Source organism: Cricetulus griseus, chromosome 2, assembly GCF_003668045.3.
Source record: "Cricetulus griseus strain 17A/GY chromosome 2, alternate assembly CriGri-PICRH-1.0, whole genome shotgun sequence".
Taxonomy (NCBI): Eukaryota; Metazoa; Chordata; class Mammalia; order Rodentia; family Cricetidae; genus Cricetulus; species Cricetulus griseus.
The window spans coordinates 44,832,179-44,853,787 of NC_048595.1; the positions used below are offsets into that span (position 1 = coordinate 44,832,179).

General features: G+C 40.8%; 1 protein-coding gene across 1 annotated transcript in view; it reads right to left on the bottom strand.

Moving 5' to 3' along the window:
* Fyb2 (FYN binding protein 2) overlaps positions 1-21,609 on the bottom strand; it is a 71,057-nt gene that overhangs the window by 7,339 nt on the left and 42,109 nt on the right. Inside the window, exons 8-15 of the mRNA XM_035438669.1 lie at positions 21,021-21,120; positions 19,772-19,931; positions 10,875-10,989; positions 10,745-10,785; positions 9,030-9,093; positions 7,974-8,072; positions 6,166-6,197; positions 4,457-4,517 (exon numbers count right to left, since the gene is read on the bottom strand). Of these exons, the coding sequence (XP_035294560.1) occupies positions 4,457-4,517; positions 6,166-6,197; positions 7,974-8,072; positions 9,030-9,093; positions 10,745-10,785; positions 10,875-10,989; positions 19,772-19,931; positions 21,021-21,120 (672 nt within the window). The remainder of the gene's footprint in view (positions 1-4,456; positions 4,518-6,165; positions 6,198-7,973; positions 8,073-9,029; positions 9,094-10,744; positions 10,786-10,874; positions 10,990-19,771; positions 19,932-21,020; positions 21,121-21,609) is intronic.

Here is a 21,609-nt window from a genome sequence, read left to right on the forward strand (position 1 = left end):
TGGGCTTGCTGGGACTCTTCCACTCCTCTTTTTTCATCATCTGTTACCTTCTGAGCCTGAAGAAGCCTCTAAATCACTTCTAACTGCTGCATGCATGCTCATTGCCCCTGCTCTAGCTCACAGAGGTGGGACTCTGGCACTGTCCACATGGATCTGCTACAAGCTGTGCACAGTGCGAGGCACAGAAGGGGTTTTCATATGAGCTGTGTGTGAAATGTTAAAAGGAGCCATAGCACAAGTGCGAAAATGAATAGGCTGGGCAAACACCCACTTCCAAGTTTATTTTCTTTACTAAAAACAATATACCCCCAGTCTGTAAAGGTTTTGGAGCAGCAGAAAGGAAGAGGAACTAGAAAATGCAGCTACCTTCATACTGTAATTAGGATAGAAGTGACCATGGAAGAGAATAGAGAGCTTGGAAGCAGACCTTCAGCTACTGAGGCACTTGATGTGACAAAATGGCATTGCAAGTTGCTGGGGAAGATAAGCCACCATTCAATAAATCACGGAAGGGATGTTTATCCGTATAGAAGAAAACAATATAAAACCCAGTTCACAAAGATACTTGATACTCCCTGGTAGTCTAGTGGTTAGGATTCAGCACTCTTTGCTACCAAGCCTGGGTTTCGATTCTGGGTCAGGGAAACCTCTCTCCTGTAGGCCAGTGGTGGTACAAGCCTTTAATCCCAGCACTTGGGAGGCCGAGGCAGGGATTCAAGTTCAAGGCCAGCCTGGTCTATAAAGCTAGTTCCAGGACACCAGGGCTACACAGAGAAACTCTGTCTTAAAAAAAACAAAAACAAGAAAGAAAAAATCAGGTGAAGTGGGTCAAACATTAAGTTTAAAAGGCAAAGCTGTAACTTTTAGAAGAGAGTCATATGAGCTATGAGAAAGTTCTTTAGAAGGTATAGAAAGCAATAGTTAAAAAATTGGTAATTAAAAATACATTAAGAATTTGAAACTTTATTCTCTGGAAGACTAGAAATGAACTTGAAAAGGCTAGTCAACGATTAGAAAAGATACTGTAGGAACTAACATGGAAGTAGGAAAAGAGCTATGTCCAAAACTAATTGGTTTAAAACCCAAGATGAAGAAAAATACCAGCAACAGAAAACAATCAAAAGATATGAACAGATTCTATAGGAGAAGGACACAAGTGTGAGTAACTCTGCACTGCTGCTGTTAGTGATGCCAGTTTAGTTAATGATGTGATACTGTTTACAGGCACTGACTTGACAAAAATGGCTTCTCTGTTTCATGTGCTAACATGGGAATCAATGCGAACCCTTATGTGCTAGGCTGGCACCGTGAATTTGTATTCCTTGTATGGTCTGTATTTCCCCTTCCAAGTGCACACAGGATACGTGAAACTGTATCTGTGGAAGTGCTGCTCACAAATCCAAAATCATCCAGGAACTAAGGGCCTACCCAAGAAGAGGGTGGATGAATTAATGGGACACATACATACACACACCAGTATGTTAATCAAAGAGCAGTAAAAATGACTGGATCATGGTAGCAAGACAGTGAGTGTGAATAAAATCAAGTGCAGAATTCTACATAAAGGATAAAATCACTTTTACGATGAACCAGTATTTTTGTCATATATAATCCAATAAGTCTGTTTGTTTTGAGCAGGAAAAGAAAAGAACAAAAGCAGGGAAGGCATTCACCCTGGGAGGGACCAGTGAGCAGGTGGCTGTGTGGGTGAGGAGTGTGCATATCGTGGCAAGGACAGGGTTGGCCATATTCTGGTGCTTGGTTAATAGAGATGGGGTGGTTGGCTTTATTGTGCTTTGTAACTCAATGTTACAATCTATTTTTCATGGAAAAGGTTTTATTTTTATTTGGTATTACAGGGCTGTTGTCTAAAAATCCCAGAGCCTTCTTCCAATCTCATGCCATGCTACGTCTCCTCCTTTTCTGCTTCTATGCCTTATATGACTGGCCTGGAATTCACTGTATAGACCAGGCTGGCCTCAAACTCACAGAGATCCTCCTGCCTCTGCCTCCTGAGTGCTGGGATTAAAGACATGCGTCACCACAGTACTTCGTAAACTGTTTTCCATGCATACAGTGTCTACCCACCTATGGCCTGTTTTTCACCCCTCCTCTTGCCCCCAGCCCCCATCTGTCAATTATTACTATTGGTTTTCACTGCTTCAGTATAGATACTGACACTAAAGCTACTGTCTTGAGATTCCAGATTATTTTGTGCAGTTTTATATCAAGTTCAACTTAACACACTGCATTTTGGAGTCAGGACACATGATTTAGATCTGAAAGCCACAGGCATAGGATCACAGAGTTCTGAGACTTCAGGAAAACATAGTTAAGAAAAAGGATCCTTGCAACTATGAGGATAATGGCCTAATAAAAGGTGGTGCCTAACCCAAGTAAATAACGTCATAGAGATGAATGAACTACTGTAAGTTAATATCAACCACTTCCTGATGCTTACTGTGACTCAGAAAAAAAATCTGACCTTAAAATAAAAAATTTGATATCACTTCCATCATGATCATGATTGAGTCTTGGGTATGGATGAGAGAACATTAAAAACTATAAAGAAGCCAAGCCTGGAGCATCACACCTGTAATTTGAGCAGCTTGGAAAGTTAAGGCAGGAAGCTCAAGGCAAGCTTGGGCAATTTGGCAAAACCCCAAATAAAATTAAAAAAAAAAAAAAAACCCAGGGCTGTGTATAGTGCTTTCTGCACATCTTCATCTACTTTCAGATATTCTGGTCCAACACAACCAAATTCCAACATATAATTATAGATTTGTGTTTTCATTCACTTATTGGACAAAAATCACAAACACACACAGCCCCAAACATAGGTGTTCTATCTTGTCTGTGAATTGCTTTACAGCCAGTGTCTGGCTCAGAGTACATGATCAGTTAAGTATTTGTTGAATGAATTAATGATGTTTGAACACTTGAAGGTTTGAAATATTGGACAGTTTTGGAGTTCAAGGAACTCCCAGTAGTGCAGAATGGGGGGAGTGCAGGTGAGGCCAAGGGGTTTCCAGGGGCAGTGTGGACTTCATTTGGAGGATAATGCATAACCACTGAATGTTTAAAGCTGGTGAGTGGTGGGTTTGTGAAATTATTATCTTTGTAACTTTGAAACATTAGAAAAATAAAGCTGAAATGAAAGTAAAATGGCCACTACGGGAATTTTGCAGGAATCTATTTAAGAAGCAATGAAGGCAGGAGTTGTGGCTGTGCTGTGGGAAAGAAGCAAGAACAGTTTGAAAGACATTAAAAGAAGTGGGGAGGATGTGCAGGACATTTGAGGAGATCAGAAATAAAGCATAAGGTTGCCTGTGTTTCTAACCACGAACGCAGAGATTAGAAGAGAAGTTTGGATAAGAAAAACTGGTATTCTACATTATTATAAACCTGCTGAGGTTAGGTAGTGTTGCCTTGCAGGCTTACTGGGACTCAGAAAATATCTGACCTTAAAATATAAATTTTGATGTTTTGGTTATAGTTGAAATCTTGTGTGTAGGTGAGAGAACAATAAAAAATATACAGGAGTGAAGACTGGGGGAATCACACCTGTAACTCAAGCTACTTGGGAATCTAAGGCAGGAAAATCCCAAGTTCAATGCCAGCTTGGACAACTTAGCAAAACCCTGACATGGAATAACACCAAAGGAAGGATGAGGGCTGTGTAGCGTGCTTGCTTAGCATACACGAAACCTCGCATCAATTCTCAGTCCTGCAAAAAGGACAGAAAAACAAGGAGTGTATGAAGGGAGAATAGAACTGTTATAGGGCATCCTAAGAATATATGACACTTATGGCTGTGTGAACCAGAACTCACACACAAAGCTTAAGCAAAGCCAAGAGGAGGAACATGAAATTGTCACCTGGAAACACAGGGGGAACAAGACACTTTTCCTCTTCAAGGATGGTATGACCAAAATTTTAAAACACTATAGAAAAATGCAAGTATGTCTCTTGGGTTTAACAAAGGATTCTTAGTGGCTTTCCCAAGACCCTAGCGTAAGTCCAAGTAGAGTGAGCAGGGGCAGGTAGATGAAAATGAAAGGCCTCCTTTACCAGCTGCCTGGTAGAGATGGAAAGGAAGAAGCTGTGAGGGGCACTGAGGTAAGAATAGCTTCCTGATGATGATGATTTAGACCTTGAAAACTGTTCTATCAAACAGCCCTTGATATCATGCATTTTGCAATTTATATAAAAGATTGCTCTTTAAATGTGTTGACAATTTCAAATCTCTAGTTTCAAAGCTAAGAAACAAAAACACCCCGTAGCTCCAATCCCTTTGGCTTGGTACCACTGTTGGGATGCCTGTGGGTGCATTCATTGTTTTCTCTTTGGAAATGTTTTTTCAGTCTCTCAGGATCTGGCTCTCCAAGCATATTTAACAAAGCATCAGGCCGTGGCTGGCTCCTGCAGGAATGACCAGTGAAATAAAAGGACTTACTTTGATTCTTTGTCACTTGTGTCCACGTCATCATAGATGATAACATCCTGAGACCTAAGTCCTAGGGCACAGACAGGACCAAAAAAAATGATTAGGTATGCTTTATACACTCTGGCTTTCCAAATTATACACAATGACCTACTTATCCAGATGCATCCTCAAGCCCTTTATCTGAACAAAATGAGTCTCTTTGGGGAAGACATTCAATTGAAGGATTAAAAAGCAGTGAGCTCTCTGAATATCTGACCTGCATGTACATTTACATCAACTTGATTTCATAAAATGTAATGAAATTGTCCCCATTTTCTGGAACTGAAAAATAATTTATATCAATAACATATTGAGGGGGCTTTTCTTAATATCCAGTGGGGGGATGGTAATGTCTTTGCTGATCCCCCCAAGACATACAAAATTGTATTGGTTTGAAATAATTGTTCCTTTGCAATACTATCATATTACATTGAATCTTAGTACATAATGATAATTAGACATTTCCAGTAGGTATAGTTCACAATACCATGCAATACAAAATTCCATGATTTTCAGATGATTTGCCATTTGAACAAGCTTGGGATAGTTTGATATATTCACAAGTTATGTTCAATTTTTCATAATCACTCTTAGCTTTACTAATTTCCCACAATACCTTTAAACTCTGGGTGGGGGTATAATTTCTACATCACTTATTGTGACATCAAATCTTTTTGGAGTTTAGGGTATTTTCATATAGGCAGTAAGATATGTAGAGATGTATCTTGGATATAGGAGTCAAATATAAACTTGAAACTAGTTAATGTTTCATATACACTTAATACACATATCCCAGTGATAATTTCATACAGTAGTTTACCATGCCTGCTATGTGATAGACCTGTCATATGAAGTCAAATATAGAACTTTTCAATTATAGTAGTAATGAAGTTTCAGATTTTGGAGCAATTTGGTTTGTGGATTTGAGGATTAGAGGTAATCTCTGTAAAATGAATTCCTATTCCAAGTTGCCTTTAAAAAATTTTTATGACAGTATTTTGGAGTGCTTCAATTTTATCAGGTGTATAATAACCTTTGATATTTAGCATGGCAGCTTATATTTCTGAAATATATTTTTGAATCACTGAATCACAGTTATAAATGAAAGTAACTTTCCTGCTAGTGTCCATGAACAAAAACCAATGAACAAAAATCACACAGTCCTCATTCATTGTCAAATTCCATGGACTAGACATGTATTAAGAGCATCCTATATGTCAGGCATTGTGGTAATTTATACAGTGTTATTTAAATAGCAAAGCAAAGAGTGTTCCAGGAACCCATTCTTATTCAGGTAGTGTGTGAACTGCAGCACGTTCATACTCCATTTATCATGTCTTAATCTGGCTATCAAATCCATCAGGGGTAAGTGGAACAATGCAGAGTGCCTAAGTTTCATAGTCACAGAGTCTTGGGTACAAATTCCAATCACAAAGCACAGATGTGGATCCTAGAGCCTCCTGTAAAGACAGCAACGTCTGCTTATGGAAGTGCTGGAAAAATGTTTCTCATCTCTCCAAACAGGAAGTACCATTGTTTAAGATATCTTCTTTCATTCTGTTGGGTCCAGTTTTCACTGGGAAAGCAGGAAAGATTACCAATGCTCTTCCCCTGCCCAATAAAACACCAATCCTGAAGACAGCAATATCAATGGACAACATCAAGTAAACATTACTTACCTAAATCAGGCAGTGACATGGAAAATCCATTGCTAATGAAGAAAAGATTTAAAAAAAATGTCAAGGAACAAAGTCATGCTCATTGTCAGATATATCCAAAATACCATTCTGATGGCAAGTGTCCTGGTCCTTATGGTACTGAAATAAGACTCTTGCATCTGTGTTCTGATTGGCTCTACCCCATTCAAATGAGCTCATTCATCCCTGTGGACTGTCTCACTTCCTAACTAGACTACTCAGGCTGCCTTGCAGCCTTCTAAGATACAATCAGATTTACTGAATGAGCATAGAGATTGATGAGAAAGAACAGTACACAGATGAACTCATGGGGATTCTCTGCAGAATTGCAGCCCATCTGTGTTTTATAAGGCAAAGGAAGACTTACACAGAGAAACTCATGTCTGGTGGAAATGTAAAATGGCAAATTGCTAAGTTGGAGAGGACATGCTCTCCAGCTAGATTTGGTTCTCTTCTCTTATCGCTAAAGAGGTCACATGAAAAGAGATGTGTGATGAGAAAAGGGAAAGGAAAAATAGAAAAGAAAGAAAAAGTCTATTTGATGTCTTTAAATTCAGTACTACAGGTATTTTTGTAGTAGCCATGAGTCAGGCCCTTCCTTATGCTGGGTAAGATGATTGGATACAGTTTCTGTACTTAAGGGAGATAGAAATTCAAGTAACGAAGTCTCCCTGCTGTGATCTAGACTGCAGTGCCCACACTCCTGTCCACTGGATCTCTTGGGAGATTTAGCTCCAGCAGACAACTGACATAAAATCACAAAATTTCAAGGCTGTGTAATTGGGAAGAACTTTAGAGGAGAATAGTTCATGCTATCTCAATGCAGGTGATGATCCTGGCAAATTATTTTCCAATGTCCTCCCAAAGTACAAATCTAGACATGTGTCTCTCTGTATCAATAATGTGCAGAGAGAACTGTCCGCAGAGGCTGTATAGTCTCCTTCCATTGCATCCATGAAGGAACGACAGTCCTGTAAGCATAAATGAAAGAAAATCCTGCCTCTTTCACTGCTGGTGGATTTGGAACCTCCACGAAGATGTTACATGAGGACCGGGCCTTTCTACGTCCAGGACCTTGAGATACACAGACCACTCGGCAGATCAGGTTACCCACATCAACATGATATACACATTGCTGCTTTCAAAGGAGACAAAGTAAATGTGGACATGTACACAAGTGAGACCACTGGAGAGTGTGTGGCCAAGAGAGGATGAAACCACTAGAGGCTGTGAGGCCAAGAGAACACGAAGAACACTGGAAAGTGTGAGCCAAGAGAACATGAAAACCACTGGAGAGTATGTGGCCAAGAGAACATGAAAACACTGGAGAGTGTATGTCTAAGAGAACATGAAACCACTGGAGAGTATGTATCCAAGAGAACACGAAACCACTGAAGAGTGTATTCAAGAGAACATGAAGAGCACTGGAAAGTGTGATCCAAAAGAACATGAAAACCACTAGAGAGTGTGTGTCCAAGAGAACGTGAAACCGCTGGAGAGTGTGGGTCCAAGAGAACATGAAAGGATATAACGTCTAAAGTAATGCTTAGTGATAATGACACAAGGTGCCAAGGATGACTACAAATTTTCTATTCTGAATCTTGTCTGCTTATCCTGGCAATTTTTTTCTCACTAGTTTTTTTGTAGGGTGTCATGTACTGGGGCCGTTATAGCTGTAGATTCTGACACTCTTGTCACTGGTGATGAGAATTCGATGGAAAACAGCAACCCGTGTGCCTGCAAGGCAGTGTTGCCGATACCCAGGAAGAAAGGCTAAAGGGGCTGTTTACCTGACATTTTCTTTTGACTTGGTTTTCCTCATTCTGAATATGCCCTTTTCTTTCCCGAAGAGCTGCTGCAATCTTCTCAGTGCTGCTCTTCCATCTACTCTAAGAGGAATGAGGAGATAAAACAACATGGCATTTGAGACAGTTCTAGAACTGGGATAGAATGCTGTTGGATTATCAAGAACCAGAGACCTCAGCCTAACGTCCAAAAGACTACCTTGTGAAAGCACAAGGAAAGGCCTTGGCAATTAGGAGTGAAGTCTACTGAAGTTATGAACCAAAATCTTCCTTTTCAAGAAGAAAAAACTTGGGGAAACAACTTCTCCAATTGGTGCTAAAGATACATCAGAGAATCACTGACTCCTGGAATTGCCATCACTGGATTTTAACATACGCTCCAGTAACTGAGTGTACAGCAGTGGTGACGTACTGATGGGTCAGCTGATGATGAAATTCCAAGTATCCTATTGGTATAGGGGGATGTAGTTAAAGAGTTCACCCACATAACCAGTCCAGTACCACTGTGCCCTTCATCCCCAGACTTCTCTCTAGTGACTGTGCTGTTTTCTTTCCCTTGCTCTTTATAACTAAATTTGACCAATGTTGATCATTTAAACAAACATCATTTGCAATACCAGTGAATAAATTCCAAACCCTGGCATCTGTCTGACTAACTCACAAAGACAAAAACTAAATTATATTTATTGTTTTGATCCTGGAAAAGCAACTATAAAATCAAGGCAAATTCTATTGTTATTTACTTCCTCCATCTCAACTACTTCTTAATGCATAATATAAAAGTTCTCTACTCTAGAAAATGGACATTTTCTTAAAGGAGAAAGCAACGAATCTTCAAATCTTCAATTTTATGATGTATTGTTGTATGCACTAATGAATATGTTGCCAGTGACAATGTAATATTTCAATAGATTATCATCACTCAATGTAATCTTCCCTCAGGGACAGTGGTGGGATATGGGGCTATGGCTTAAACCCTGGCTTACTAGGTAAACAGGAAACACCATCAACCTACAATCCAAATCCAAGAAAGAAACTCACTCTGGTTTTTGGTCATTATTCTTTGCTTTGTAGATATCTTCATACATTTCTTCACTATTATCTTCTGAAATTCAGAAGCAGACAAAAAACAAAATATGAATGAATATATGTGAATCACCAGGTACTTTCAACTTTCTTTCGTTAAGTGGCTTTTGTTGAAATATATGCATATTTTATAAGCATGTGATAAAAATTCATAAGCATGTATAAAGCTTTGTACAAATGAGAACTAGGTGTTTCTTCTGAGTCTGATTCCATGTGGGATCTGGTTCAGCCAAAGGTAGCTAGTTTCTCAATGGCTACATTCCTTTCACCCTCCATCCTTCCCATGGTTAGTGAAGAACAGCTGTAGTTTTCTATGCATGAGACAGCGTGCTGAATTCTGGGGAAACAAAGGAAAACCCACATCTCTCTTTACATAAGCCTAACATATAAGCTTAATATACACAGACAGATGCAGGCTGTAGCCTGGAAATGGAGTCTAGAGAAAATAGGATTGGATTCAATGTATAAATGTTAAAGTTCAAACTTGACTGAAACATAGTTGAGATGCAGAGTTCTTTAACTTTCCTCTGTACCTCTGTTCTCTTGTTACAAGGTGAGTATTGGATTTAATATTCTCTGAGGTTGTTTCTACATGTCAAATTTCTGAATTCTAAGTAGCCAGCCCAGAATATGATTTGATTAGCCTGTGTGTGTGTGTGTGTGTGTGTGTGTGTGTGTGTGTGTGTGTGTGTGTGATATTACAAAGAGAGAGAGACTGTCTCACTCTTCAGCCCAAACTATCCTGGAACTCACTATGTAGGTCTAAGCAAGAAATGGGAAAGAAGATAGGAGAAAAGGGGGAAAGAAGGGAAGGGTAAGCAAAACTATGGATATCTAAAAAAGTAAGATAAGAAAACCTGCTATCTTATAAGTTATTAGGAAATGCTACCTAAAAAAATAAGTATCCTCTCTAGTGATTTGAGGGTAGCCTCAGAGGCTCACATATTTGAATTCTTAGTCACCAAGTATCACTTTAAATGGGGGTGGGCACCTCAAACACCCTTTGGTTGGCAATTGTAGAGGTAGAGTTGGCAGGGGATCACCTTCAAAGAGAAACTGAATACAGTGGGAGATGGACCCACACAGATGTTGAGAGAGAGGCAGGCCACACAAAGCCTTTAGGCCAGTGCTTTTCAATCTGTGGATCATGACTCTTTAGAGTTCAGACAACCCTTTCACTAGGGTCACTTTTAAACTATTCTGCATATCAGATACATTATAATTCATAACAAAAGCAAAATTATAGTTATGAAGTAGACAATGGAAATAATTTTATGGTTGGAGTCACCACAACATGAGGAACTGTATTAAAGGGTCACAGTAAGAGGAAGGTTGAAAACCACTTCTTTAGACCATGTTGATATTGATATTAAAAAAACACTGAAGTTGGGGCTACATACTCTTCAGTAAGTATTAGGAAGCCCTGATGGTATTTTAAATAAAAACATACACCACTTATCAGACTTGTGCTGTGACACCAAAGAAAAGAACAATTTCATGTGGAGAAGCTTCTGCCACAAGAACACCATCCCTCCGTTCAACAAGCCTCAGCCCACCGCCCTTAGCTTAGTCTTGACATCCAGTTTTTAGTGACTGAAAATGTGTCCAAATAAAAGGCCATGATCACCGCTCAGCCTCAGCAGTGTTCGGCGATTCCAACCAGCACTTACCGCTGTCTGAGGTGAATGAGCTGGAGAAGTCCCATTTTGGTCTGTGAAGGAAGATGTAGAGACCATTAACATTAGCACACCAGCACAGTCTTACCTCATCCCTCCTTCTGGGGGGCCAGAGTACACTTACAACTCTTCTCTGGAGCACCCCACATCATCATAAGTCTTCTCTGAAGAGGAGTCTGACCTAGTGGTACTTGAGCTTGGGGTTTCTTTGGTCACCTCCAAAGCCTCCACATATCCACCTATAAGGGAAATGGGGAAACCCGTGAGACAACGCCACCAGTTATCAGGAGCACACCTGCACTCATCCCAGGCAATGGGGCAACAGCAGGAAAGGCAGACTAAGTGTGATGAGACTGGAATGCTGTCTCAGCATGTGCTGATTTGAGCAGGAGATGCCCCCAAGGCGCATGTGTCCAGTGCTCTGTCTTCAGTGGAGATACTATCTTGTTAGGTCCTGGAGGTGGAGGCTGCTTAGAGGAAATAGGTCAGTAGGGGGTTACCCTTTAAAGGCTGTTGCCATCCCTCCTTTGCTCTCTGCTTCCTGCCCACCATGACTTACCTTCTCCCCCACATGCTTTCACCATGATGCTCCACCCTACTACAGCTCTAAAAGTAGCAGAGCCAAGGACTGTGGAGTAAAACTCTGAGCCCAGAATCAGACTTTCCTCTGTCCCAGTGTTTAGTCACTGCACCAAAGAAACGGACAACATGATCTGCATGATCTTGGAGAAGCCTCTTCATCCTGCAGAGTCTGCTACAACAAACTCCCTGAGGTTGGGGTAATTGACAGCCCCTTCTATGCGACTGTGCAAGGATCAAGTCTACATTGATAATGAGTGCAAATTTGCCAGCAAGCCAAAGCTCTTCCCCAGTGGCTCTTCCAGTTACTTCTGGCTTTCTGTGTTGAAGTTCTTCAGCCCTGGAGATTTTCTCCACCATCTAAATTCTTTCTTAAAGTTTTGTAAGTTAATTGGACACATATCTATGTGTATTAATCATAAAATTATCCAGCAGATAACACGCCAATCTGAAAGTCCATAGGGATTGTTTGCACAGGTAGCCAGCCTGATAAGTGCAAACAGTTCTCAGCTGTAAACTTGTCATAACCAGAAAGCTGTCACCTCTTCATCGGGTGGTACAGCTTCATACTTAGGCTGTGGGTGAGTCAGAGCTATTTTCATTTCAGACATGAACTACTTATCATAAGAAGTGTATCTAAAAATATGCAATGAACAAAGTGATTTGTATCTATTAATTAAATGAACCAAATGAGGAGATTTTAATCCTATCACAAGAAGTATGTGACCCTCAAACTATTTCAAAGAGGGTCAGTTCCCAGAGGAAGGCGACTTAACATTTTCTAGAGAAGTTAGCAGAATAGTTTCCACAAAAGTAAAGATGTTAAGCACATAGTTGGACACTTATGTCTTTTTAAAAATGCATTCATTCTACTTTGTAGGTTTTGAATGTTTGCTTTTATATGTGTGTGTGTGTCACATGTGGACCTGCTGTCTGTGGAGGCCAGAAGAAGGTGTTGCATCCCCTGGACCTGAAGTTAAGGATGACTGTAAACTACCGTGTAGGTGCTGGGAACCAAACCAGATCTTTTGAAATAACAAATGCTCTTAACCACTGAGCCATCTTTCCAGTGCCCCCTCCCTTTTCTTAATCTTATTGGCTCATGAACAGCATTATGGAATCATCTTAGAAACATAATTCCGCTGAGTAGTACTCCATTGTGTAAATGTACCACATTTTCTCTATCCATTCTTCCAGGTTCTGGCTATTATAAATAGTGCTGCTATGACTATCGTTGAAGAGATGTCCTTCTTGCATGAATGTGCTTCTTTTGGGTATATGCCTAAGAGTGGAATTGCTGGATCTTGTGGTAGACTCATTCCCATTTTCCTGAGGAATCGCTATACAGATTTCCAAAGTGTCTGTACAAGTTGGCATGCCCACCAGCAGTGGAGGAGTGTTGGTGAATATCTTTTCCCAGTCTGTGGGCTGCCATTTTGTCTTGCTGACTGTGTCCTTTGCCTTACAGAAGCTTCTCAGTTTCAGGAGGTCCCATTTATTAATTGTGGATCTCAGTGTCTGTGCTACTGGTGTTATGTTCAGGAATCGGTCTCCTGTACCAATTTGTTCAAGGGTATTTCATTATTTCTCTTCCACAGGCAAATGGGTGGAACTAGAAGAAACCATTCTGAGTGAGGTAACTCAGTCACAAAAAGACAGGCATGGTATGTACTCACTAATATGTGGATTTTAGACATAGAGTAAAGGATTGCCAGCCTGCAGTCCATGCCACCGGAGAGGCTGGTAAACAAGGAGGACCCTAAGAGAGACATACATGGTCCCCTGGAGAAGGGAAAAGGGACAAGATCTCCTGAGCAAATTGGGAGCATGGGGGAGGGGAGAGGGAACTAGGAGAAGAAGAGGGGTGAGGAAGACATGATGGGGCAGAGAGGTTGAGTTGGGGGAAGAACAGAAGAGAGCAAGATAAGAGATAATATAATAGAGGGAGACATTATAGTTTTAAAGAGAAATCAGGCACTAGGGAAATGTCTGGAGAGCTACAAAGATGACACCAACAAACAATCTAAGTAACAGAGGAGAGGCTACCTTAAATGCCCTCCTCTGATAATGAGATTGATGACAAATTCATATGACATCGTATAGTCTTCATCCAGCAGCTAATGGAAGGAGAAGCAGACACCCACAGCTAAACCTTGAACTGAACTGAAATCCAGTTGCAGAGAAGGAGGACTGGTGACCAAAGGTGTCCATACCAGGCTGGTAAAACCCACAGAAACAGCTGACCTGAACAAGGGAAAACTCTTGTTGGTCCCCAGACTGATAGCTGGGAAACCAGTATGGGACTAATCCAGACACCCTGAATGTGGGTGTCAGTGAGGAGATCTTGGAAATCTATGGGGGGGCTCTTGTAGTGGATCAGTACTTATCTCTAGCATAGGAATGGACTTTGGGAGCCCATCCCACATGGAGGGATACTCCCTGAGCCTAGACACAAAGGGGTTGGCCTAGGCCCTATCCCAAAGAATATGACAGACTATGAAGACCCCCTATGGAAGGCCTCACCCCCCATGAGCAGAAAGGGTATGGGATAGGTAGGGTGTTAGTTGTGGAGGGGCAGGGAAGGAGGGGAGGGAGAGGGACCTGGGATTGACATGTAAAATAATTTTCTTTCTAATAAAAGAAAAAGAAACATAATTCACAAATGTATATCTTCAACAGACAATTCCAGATCCACCATAATCCTTCATGCCATTTCCATTTGTCTATCTTAGGCTTACTGAATTTCAAACTAACCCCATGATTTCAACTGTAAAATTTTCTAGTCTTTAAATCTACCCCATCTCCTAAAAAAGTCAACAATACCTTTCCTATTACTCAGGTGCCTTAGGTCCCAAGTGTTGGAGACATCCTTGACTCTTTTCCTCCATATCTCGCATCTAGCCAGCATTTGCCTGCCATCTCTAATGAGATTTTATGGCAAGTCTAGGCACAACTCCACAGTTCTCACACAGCTCTCCACCAACTTTTCACCTAAATTTCTCCAATAACAACGGATCCCCCGACTTAGCTTATATCCTATCTATTCTCGGCCAAGTTATTCTTTAAAATGCATCTCTGATCATGACTTTGTGTGTGTGTGTGTGTGTGTGTGTGTGTGTGTGTGTGTGTGTGTGTGTGTGTGTGTGTGTGTGTGTGTGTGCTGGAAGTTCTCAGTGGTTTAAATTAGCTCTGGCCTGGAAGTATTTGCTCTCTTTTCCTTTCTCCCTAGAATATTTTTGCACAAGATACACAAATGCACCTGCTATTTCTATTGCTTGACAAAACATCTGATAGAATCTTTTCAAGGAAGGGCGAGTTTAATTTGGCTCACAGTCCATCATGGCAGGAAGGTCATGGCAATAGGTGCCTGGGGTGTCTGGTCATGTTGCATCCACAGGCAGGTAGGTAGTGGAGAAAGATGGATGCTGTTACTTAGCTTGCTCTCTCTTTACTGTTTCTAGGACCCTAGAACATGGGATGGTGAGACTCACAGGCTGGGTGGATCTAGCCTTCGCAGCTAAATCCCTCAAGAAATTCCCTCACAGACATGTCAAGAGTTGTGTCTCCTGGGATTCTTTATTTGTGGATGTGGAAATCAGGATGCTTGACCAGTAAGATGAAGTGGAATTTATTTGGATAGAATAACTTACACAGGAAACAAGTGACTGTCACAGACTCCCGCTCCAAGGATGCAGACCCTGCCACCTGGATGCTCTCCGCAACCCGAAGAAGGTGCTTCTGAGCCCCAATTCAATCCTTTTAACTGGTTAAGTCCACACCTATGACTGCGCCTGTTTGGGTGTGGTCAGTGCTACATTTATTACTATATATTAATTGTACAAAAGAATGCACTTCTTTGTGGTATTCTCTTACATTCAGTTTATGTACTTTGGCGTCGTCACCACAAATAATCTTGTCTTCCTGCCCCCTCCCTCCACATGGACCCTCTGGTCTTCCTTGCTACTGTCTTTTTACATGAGAGGAAAAACATGATTAATTCCTTCTGAGTCCACCTTTCTCAGTTTCTCTCCAATGTCATCCATTTTCCTGTAAATGATAATTTCATGTTTTGTAGTGTTCATATGTATGTATATGTGAAAGCCAGCCATCAACCTTGGATGTTGTTCCTCAGGCTCTGTCTCCCTTGTTTTTTTTGTGAGAGACCGTATCACTGCCCTGAACTCACTGTGCTGATTCCCAGTGAGACCCAGGGATCTTGCCTATCTCTGTCTCTCCAGTGCTGGTATTATAAAGCATACTGCCATGCCTGTTTTTGTTGTTTCTGTTTGTTTAAACACAGGTTATGATGATCAAATTTGAGTTCTCAGGCACACCAAGGCAAGATTTTTACTAATGAAGCCATCTCCCCATCCTCCTCATTCTTCTTAATAGCATAAAATGTGTGTGGTGTGCTGTGATGTGCAATGTGCAATCGCAAGAGTTAATATTAAAAATTAAAAGTTGAATAGAAGCACCTGTGTTTGCCTCAGGCAAAAATATGAAGGGAAGTGGGAATTATTGGTAAATTGCTTTCAATTTGCATATTACTTTTCAATAAACCTAACATTATGGAAAGACAAAAAATGTGTGTGTGTATGTGTGTGTGTGTGTGTGTGTGTGTGTGTGTGTGTGTGTGTGTGTGTGTGTGCACATCCATGAATTCCCACACATGTGTCCCATTTTCCTTAGCTATTTTTCTGTAGAAGGTGACTCTATAGCTTGGCTATTTTGAGCAGTGCTCTGTTAAATTCAGGTGGGCTGACTTAGTTCCCCATTGTCATACACCCATCCCTGGTATAGCTGTGCCAAGTGGCTGTTCCATTTTTAGTTTTTCAAAAGACTGTCATACTGATTTCCATAGCAGCTTTCCTAGTTCACATTCCCACCAGCAGTGTTTAAGGATCCCCTCAACATTCTCTCTAGAGCTTGTTTCCTTTTGTCATGATAGCCATTCTGATTGGGTAAGATGGAATCTCTGGATAGTTTTGATTTACATATGGCTGAGGATGTTGAATGTTTTTCCATGTAATTTTTGTACTTATTTTGAGAAACGTATGTTGTATTCATGTGCCCACTTATTGATTGGCTTCTTTGATTTTCAGGGTTGAATTCTGAATTTTATACATACTCGATATTCATAGTTGGTTATAGCTAGCAAAGATCTCTCATTTGCCTGTGTGTTCTGCAGTATCCTTTGCCATCAGAAGAGTTTGCATTTGCACAGCCTCATTCCTCAGTTCTTGCCATTGTTTTGTGTAAGTCGTTGCTTAGACCTACATTTTAAAGGTTCTCCCCATGTTTCCTTCTTGTGACTTCAGGTTTTCAGTTGTTACACTTTTGATCCATTTTAAGTTGATTTTTGTGCAGAATGAAAGATAGGGTCTTCGGTCCTCTGTGCATGAAGAGGAGGAGAAATTTTTTTTGCTGTTTCTTTTACTGCTAAATCCTCATCTCTTGAGGAGTACAGGGCAGGCAAAGAGCACTCAAGTACTTTGAGTTTTGAAAAATGTGAATGCATCCTCTGTCTAGTAAGTTTAACTTGCACAGAATTTACTTATATTGAAATGGTCATCTTTTTTCATTTAACGTATTTTAATTTTTTCTCTGCTTTTTAAGTCTCTTTCCTGATTAAGGCTTCTGCTCTTCATAACTTTAAATTTTCTCATTTTAGAAGGTACATGTGTTAGTTTGTGTTTAATAGTTACTACTCTTCTTTTAAAATCTTTTTCTATTTTTTCCTCTAACGATTTTTTTTACTTGTTTGCTTTTGTATTTGTCTTTCTTCTGCAGTGCTGTAAATCAAAAACCTCAAGTCTTGTACATGCAAGGCAAGCACTCACAACTGAACTGCATCCCTAGTCCTGTTTTAACATTTAATGACAACACAATACACAGGGGAACACATCACAAAACTACAGACCAAGGATTGTCTCAAACTGAACATCTTCACATACACAGCTCCAGTGTCAAAGAGCGGCCCTCTGGGGCTCTCTGCTCCACATTATCCCCTACCACAGGTAACTGCTCTCCTGACTCCCAATCTGTTGGTACATTCTGTCTACTTTTGACCTTTGTACTAATGCAGCAATGCAGTTTGTACTCCTTGGTGCTGCACACTTGTATTCAGTATTATGTTGAGAGATTCTTTCAGGTTGTTGCAGCTAGTTAATTTACCAGGACCAAATTTTCTCTTTCATTGTATGGACAGGGTATGATGTATAGATCTACCCCATTTGTTGTTGTTGTTGTAGCATTTCCCCCATAGGACACAGTCCTCACTAGTTAGTCAATGCTTTCTTAAGCCCTGTATCTCTCTTTCTGCTTGCCATTGAAGATTGATGTCTCAGCTTCCTGATCCTACCACCATGCCTGCCACTTGCTGCTATGCTCCTAGCCAGGAGAGATGAGGACTCTTATTCCTTAGGAACTATAAGCCCAAATAAGTTGTTCTTTAAGTTGCCTCAGTTGTGATATCTTATTGCAACAACAATAAAGTAATTAATATAATATGAATATGGACAACATCTTTACCTTGTCTGTGATTTGCCTGATTATTCTTTTCTTAATTGCAATTAAGAAATACATCCTAAGTTTGCCTAAGTCTTTTCAGGATAAAATAAGTTAATATTTGGGAAAATAGAAATGAGCTGAAGATAAAGCAACTTCAGAAGTGACTTTAAGGAATAAATTTAGACAAGTGGTGGGACACCATAAGGTAAGACAGTGGGCATAAAAGCATCCCAGGTAGAGGAAAGAGATCAAGTAAAAACTTAAGGCCCCTTTAGCACACAGCATGCTCTGAAAACACTTGACCATAGCTGTACCAGGGGGCAGGTGTGTGGCACAGGTGAAGCTCAGGAGGCTCCAGTATATTTTAAACGATGATGACTCCATTTTTTGATCACTGAATTTACCCCATTCTGGCTCTAATACTTCACATCCATGGCTTTCAGTTGACTAATGTGCTGCAATCGACCTTTCTTTTTTCTTTTTCTTTTTGGTTTTGAAGACAGGGACTCTCTATGTAGCCCTGGCTGTCCTGAACTCACTCTGTAGACTAGCCTGACCTTGAATGCAGAGATTGGTCCACCTCTGCCTCATGAGTGCTGGAAGTAAAGGCATGCACCACCGCCAACTGGCTGCAATGGACTTTCCTTTCCTTCATCTATGCAGCATCTTCTCTTATTCTCTTGATAACAGCTGTCTTGTTTTCCTTCCATGTGATGGTGTCTTGGTTTGAATGAGAATGGCCCACATAAGCTCATACATTTGAATACATGGTTCCCAGTTGGTAGAACTATTTGGGAAAGATTTGGAGGTGTGTCCTTGTTGGAGGAGGTGTGTCACGGGGGGTGGGCTTTGAGGTTTTAAAAGCTCATATCATTCCCATTTGCTCACCCTCACAGGCCTCATGCTTATGGATAAGAAATGAGCTCTCAACTGCTCTGGTACCGTGCCTGCTGGACTGCTGCTATGTTTCCTGCCATGATGGTCATGAATTCTACCTCTTGGAACCGTAAGCCCTCTATAATTCTTTCTTCTATAAGTTGTCTTGGTCATGTGTTTCTTCACAACAATAGAAAAGTAACTAAGACAGATGGTGTGTTGTTTGGTACAAATGATGATGCACACTCCTAGCTCAATGGGAATATGACATAGCCCAGTCCAATCAGATCATCATAGGTCTTTAATTTGTGATGGCATGTGACTCAATCGAAGTCAGCATAAGACTCACGTCTTTTATCTTTGGAAAGGTAAAAATTACAAGTTTTCCTTTGGTTCTTATCAGAGAATAGTTTGTAATCACTGCTTGCTGCCAGCTTGACTTTACAGGAACCTGAAAAACAGGGTTGCCTCAGAGGAGAACTCAGGATACTGTGTCCTTGTGATATTATCTGTGTGTCCCTGGATCCAGACATGCCTTGATCTTTTGCCAAGTGAGCCTGCTTTAAGTATGTGGTTTAACCAAGTATGATTTAATTCTTGTTTATAATGAAGGGTTCTGACCACCGTAAAGGAAGAAAATGCAGCTGAAATAGCCACTTTGTGATGCTGCAAGACATCACAGTTTGCCAGTAGTGAGAGCAGGGTCAGTAGACAGACAAGAAAAGAATGAGTGTCATATGACATGCTGTTGGATCTGGTCCTCATAATTCCTGTGAGTTCTGCCCTCAGATTCCTTTTTTAATGGAGAAATTGAAATACTGCAATACAAACTCACCACACAGCTGCTAAGTTCATACTTGTGTAGACTTGAACTCAAGCCAGTTGCCTCTAAATCTAGTGCTCTTTCCATTACTCCGAGGGAAACAGCCCTTACAGTCAAGTTACTAGGTACATAATAAATGTCCATTATATATCTGTAAATAAATTGTGATCTCAGCCATACTCCTCTTTAAAACAATTTGGTAGTGAAGAGATTCCAGGGGAAATGCCACTTACCCTTCTCTTGGGAGTGCCTGGTCAGCACCACATCCTCAGGGAAGAGCTTGTTCTGATTGATGTCAACCACAGCTTCCTGGTTTCCAGCTGGAAGACTCCATCTGTCCCCCTGGACTCCAGCCATCTGGACTTTTCCTGGTGTCTCTTCATATACACCTACCTAAACACATGAAGCAGGGAGAGCACTTCTGGGACTGATTGTCAAATCAGTTTCTTGCTCATGCATTCTGGTCTTCAGAGTGTGATCCTTAGTGAGAACAACTCTTAATTATTACAGGTTGTTACTAGACCCTACATCTTACCAGAATACACACTATACCCTTTATTTATTTCTGAAGAGCCAGTGAATGCCTGGCACAGAGTCAGGCCTATAGGAGTGCAACTACAAGTCAGACTCTTTATTCCATCTCAACCATCATGGCATCCCGTGAGAAGAAATATTACTAGTTCTCTTGATAAAGAATCTAGGCCGCTCAAATAACCGATGATGGGTTTCATTATTAGTATTCTACACAGAGAGGGCTTAGCCCTACATCCCTGTTCTCATCACCCATAAGGGGGCTTTTGGGTATCCCTCCTTTCTTTCAGTCTACTTGACATAGGTCTTTCTATTCACTACCTCACATTCCTTCTCAAGTCTGCATTGCTTTATCTATGAGACCTATATTGAATATAAGACAACATGAAAAGTTCTGGAAGTAGGCCAGTCAGTCAACTGAGTATCCCAGATACTGGTCATGGCGAACACTCACAAGGAATTAGGGTGTAATATGATATTACTTAAAAAAGTGTTCACAGCCATAGAAACAGAGGATAGAGAAATTTCTATTTTTCTTCGGGAGATTGAGTGTGGGAAATCTCCCAAAAGCAGAATTCATTAAATTCTATCTTTTAAAATGTAGGTAGGAGATTGATGGAAGGGGACAGGAATATCTGGCAGATTCATCAGAATGAGCAAAGATGGGTTATTTGGAGAAGTATTAGTGACCTAATAGTATGGAAGGGGTCGTGTGGAAGCTTTGACAAGAGCTAAGCTAAAGGAAGGGGGGATAGGAGAGGGAAGACTGAAGACAAGACTCAAAAGACAAATGGGGTGGGGCTGAATTATGAATGGTTTTGTATAACCAGGAAGGGGTTTGGGTTTTATTCCTTAGTTTTGTAAGGAGAATCAGTAGATGATACCGTTCAGATTTGGACTGGAGAAAGATCACATGTCTGAACTACATCATGAGCCCTAGGACACAGATACCTTGGAAGGATGCTTAGGATGTGAATCTTCTGGCTTTGGAGGTTCTAATTCATATGACTCTTTTTCCTGCATGCTGTTTTCTTCGTCTTTAAGTGTAGGTCTGAAATAGGAAGACACCAAGGAAGAGTAAGGTCTTCCATGTAGAGGGTAGAGTGGCCCAATCCTAATGAGATGACTGAGAAGAGTGGAGCTTTAAGATGAGGAATCAGGACTAGATCAACCAGATGCTTGAGCGTCTGTCTATTCCAGCCAGTGTAAGGTCAATTCATGCTTAAACTCTTTTAGTTCTCTAGTACCTGTAGGATGCAAACTAAGTCCCTGTGTAGTCCACCACTTTTCTTCCTTCCCCATTCTCTCTCTCTGTTCCTTTCCTCCACATTGGTTTGGATGTAGATTATCACAATTTCCCTCAACCCACCAGCTTATTTGATCACCTCTTTCTTTTTATTACTTACTAATTTTCCCAAACATGCCATTTGCATCTAACACATTGCTAACAAAACTAAGATGTCTTTGGTCTGAGTCATAATACTTGTGAGTCCTCCATTGATACCCTGGAGTAGCCATGTTGTCTCCATATCCCCAACTC